The sequence below is a fragment of the Delphinapterus leucas genome, chromosome 16 (genome assembly GCF_059928025.1).
Source record: "Delphinapterus leucas isolate spDelLeu-1000000601 "Yukka" chromosome 16, BTC_Dleu_Yukka2, whole genome shotgun sequence".
NCBI lineage: Eukaryota > Metazoa > Chordata > Mammalia > Artiodactyla > Monodontidae > Delphinapterus > Delphinapterus leucas.
In genome coordinates, this window is record NC_143144.1 from 41504626 (window position 1) to 41507346 (window position 2721).

At 47.6% G+C, this 2721-nt stretch overlaps 1 protein-coding gene across 5 annotated transcripts in view; it reads right to left on the minus strand.

Moving 5' to 3' along the window:
* The window catches only part of PARG (poly(ADP-ribose) glycohydrolase), a 112880-nt gene extending 110194 nt beyond the window's left edge, over positions 1 to 2686 (minus strand). For 2 of the 5 annotated variants that reach the window (XM_089897837.1, XM_089897835.1), the window contains exon 1: positions 2189 to 2680. In XM_089897837.1, coding sequence (XP_089753963.1) covers positions 2189 to 2408 — 220 coding nt within the window. In that variant the 5' untranslated portion in view covers positions 2409 to 2680. Of the gene's footprint in view, positions 1 to 2188 lie in introns of all 5 variants that reach the window. The other 3 variants (XM_089897839.1, XM_089897838.1, XM_089897836.1) reach the window with 3 other exon arrangements.
* Positions 2687 to 2721: the final 35 nt, after the last annotated feature.

A 2721-nucleotide genomic window follows, 5' to 3' on the forward strand; every position in this document is an offset into this window, starting at 1 on the left:
AAACCCATCCCTTCCTCCCCATCTTCAAAATAGCACCAATATTAAAAGAACAGTTACATCACTCACTGGGCAACTACATTTGTTTCCTGCAACTGGTCTCCTTGTCTACAGTCTTGACTTTCTCTAACCCAGCATTTCACAAACTACAAATGACCAACATTTTTTAATGAAATAATACAGACAACATGATAATGCAGCACACATAGTAAAGTATTATTTCATGAAACATTTGTTATAAATATGACCTATTTACCAGGAGAGAGAGAGAGACAGAGACAGAGAGAGACAGAGAGACAGAGAGAGACAGAGACAGAGAGAGACAGAGAGAGAGAGAGAGAGAAGAGAGAGAGAGAGAGAGAGAGAGAGAGAGAGAGAGAGAGAGAGAGAGAGAGAGATTGCTTACTCTGTGTACCAGGTGAAATTTATACTGTGGGTTGCAGTCAGAAAGGTCCAAAGATCACTGCCTACGCCATCTTTTCTAAAATATTAACCAAATGATATCCCTTTTCTTACAAGCTTTTTAGTGGCTCCCTGTTAACCACAGATCAAGTCCAAACTCCTTGAAATGGCACTTGAGTTTGTCCATAAATAAGCTCTTGTTCCCCTTCCCAGCCTCAGCTGAGTCTTGTCATTCTGGTCTCCTGTCAAGCCACCTTTTGTACATGCTGCTCCCTCTGCCTATGTAATTTTTTGTTTCCTTGGTTTATACAGCAAATCCTGCTCATCCTTCAATACTAAGTGCAGGTCTGCTCCTCATTGTCTCCAAGTCCTGAGAGAACTAAGTGTACACCATTCATCAGAGGACTTCCTAACCTGTGCCCATTCTCTTATACTGCTGACCAACACATCCTTTTTGAAATTCTCCCGTCCTTGCATGACACAACAAAAGCAGGCTTTCCTCCTACTTCTCTGGCTGCTTCTCTTCAGTCTACTCTTACATGGTGGTGTCTGTCCTAGGTCGCCTTTATTTTCACTACATGCTTTATACTATCTAATCTACTACCATCGTATCAATTATGGTGTATGTGACAATAACTCCCAAACCTGTATTTCCAGCACAGATACATTTCTTATGAGGTACAAACCCACATAACCCATTCCCTCCCAAATCCATCCACTTTTCCCCTCTCCTATCTACTGCCTGCAACCAACTATTAACCATCATTATCTCCCATCTAGACTAACTCCGTAACTATCTTGGTTCTGCTCCCTTTCAATCTATTCTTCATCTTCCACACACCAGCCACAAGGAACTTTAAAATATATATTTTTAAATAAATATACATATATTTTAAAAATATATATCCAATCAAGTCACTCCCCTACTGAAACCCTTTAATAGTTTCACATTGCCCTTAGAAATAAAGTTCAAAACCCTTAGCACTGCCCAGTATGATCTGATCTTTGCCTACCTCTCTGCAACCTCATCTCTCACTACGCTCCCCTGATGACAATATGAATCAGCTGCACTTTGAGATCACTTCATTAACTTCTCTTCATCTAGCCAACTCATCACTCTTCATTCCTCGGAATAAGGTTCTTATCTTCTGGCTGGGAGATTATCTTTGAGCCCACAAACTGGATTAGGTACACCTGACCTTCTACCATAATGCTCTGTTCCTTCAAGAATTGGAACACCCATTACCCTTTATTATGTTAACTTCCCTAATTGTCTATCTCTCCTGATAGATTTTAGGGTCTGAAGACAGAGACCAAGTTACTTTTGTTCAACACTGTACACCAGAAACAAGCATAATGCAAGCTAAGAATAATAGCTCTGCACCCAGGGACTTAGAATGTAAACTGAGATAAGCTGTGATTTTCTTTGCAGCTTCCTTTCCATCTAGAGGCTGAAGCGTCACATACACAATTAAACCTCCTTAACGACTAAGGCAATTTCTCAGTCAAACCCGAAGAAAGCAAACAAGTGGAGTATCCTACCGCTTCCCTCCCTGTGAGTGACTACTCATCAGGGTTTCTCACACCACCAATCGCCACGGGAAAAATCCGGCCCCATTCTCCAACTAGTAGCCTTGGTCCCCTCAGCAAGGGGACCTCAGAGTTCAGAGTGGTGCACACAAGACCAGAAAAGGGGCGGGGGAGGCGGTGCTGGAGTCCCTGGCTCCTCAGAGACCAAGAAGAGGTTTGGGCCGAGGCGAAGGACAAAGAGCTTTATTTCCCCACGTACCAAGCGAGGTGGCGCTGCCTCTGTGCGATCCCGCCCGCCCCGGGACGCAGCCTGACGAGGACGACGGGACCCTGAACTGCACCGGAGCGTCCTTGGGATCGAGGACGCGCCTCTGCCTGCCGGGGAAGCTCCGGGCGTCCGAGGCGGCCGGCGGAGAAGTTGCAGCGGCGCCCCACCGGGGTCGCTTGGTGCAGGGCTCACAGCCGGGGCCCGCACTCATGCTGGGACCCGCAGCGCACAGTCCCCGGGCTAGCCCGGGCGGAGAGCCTCATTCACTAACCCTGGGAGGGATGGACTGCGCCTCCTTCTCGGCGCCTCCCGACACCATGCCCTCTCTGCCGCTGCCTGCTTCTGCAGCTGCTGCTCTGCCGGCCTCCCGAGCCAGACCCTATCCAGTCGCCTGCCTTCCCTCTTCCACAGGCACCCCACCTTCCTCAAGATGCGCCGCTTTGATTCTAGCTTCGTTCACTTTCCCACCACCGGAAAGCTGCCGTCAGGCGCTTCCGGCTTCCGGGACGTACGCTGTCGCAAAG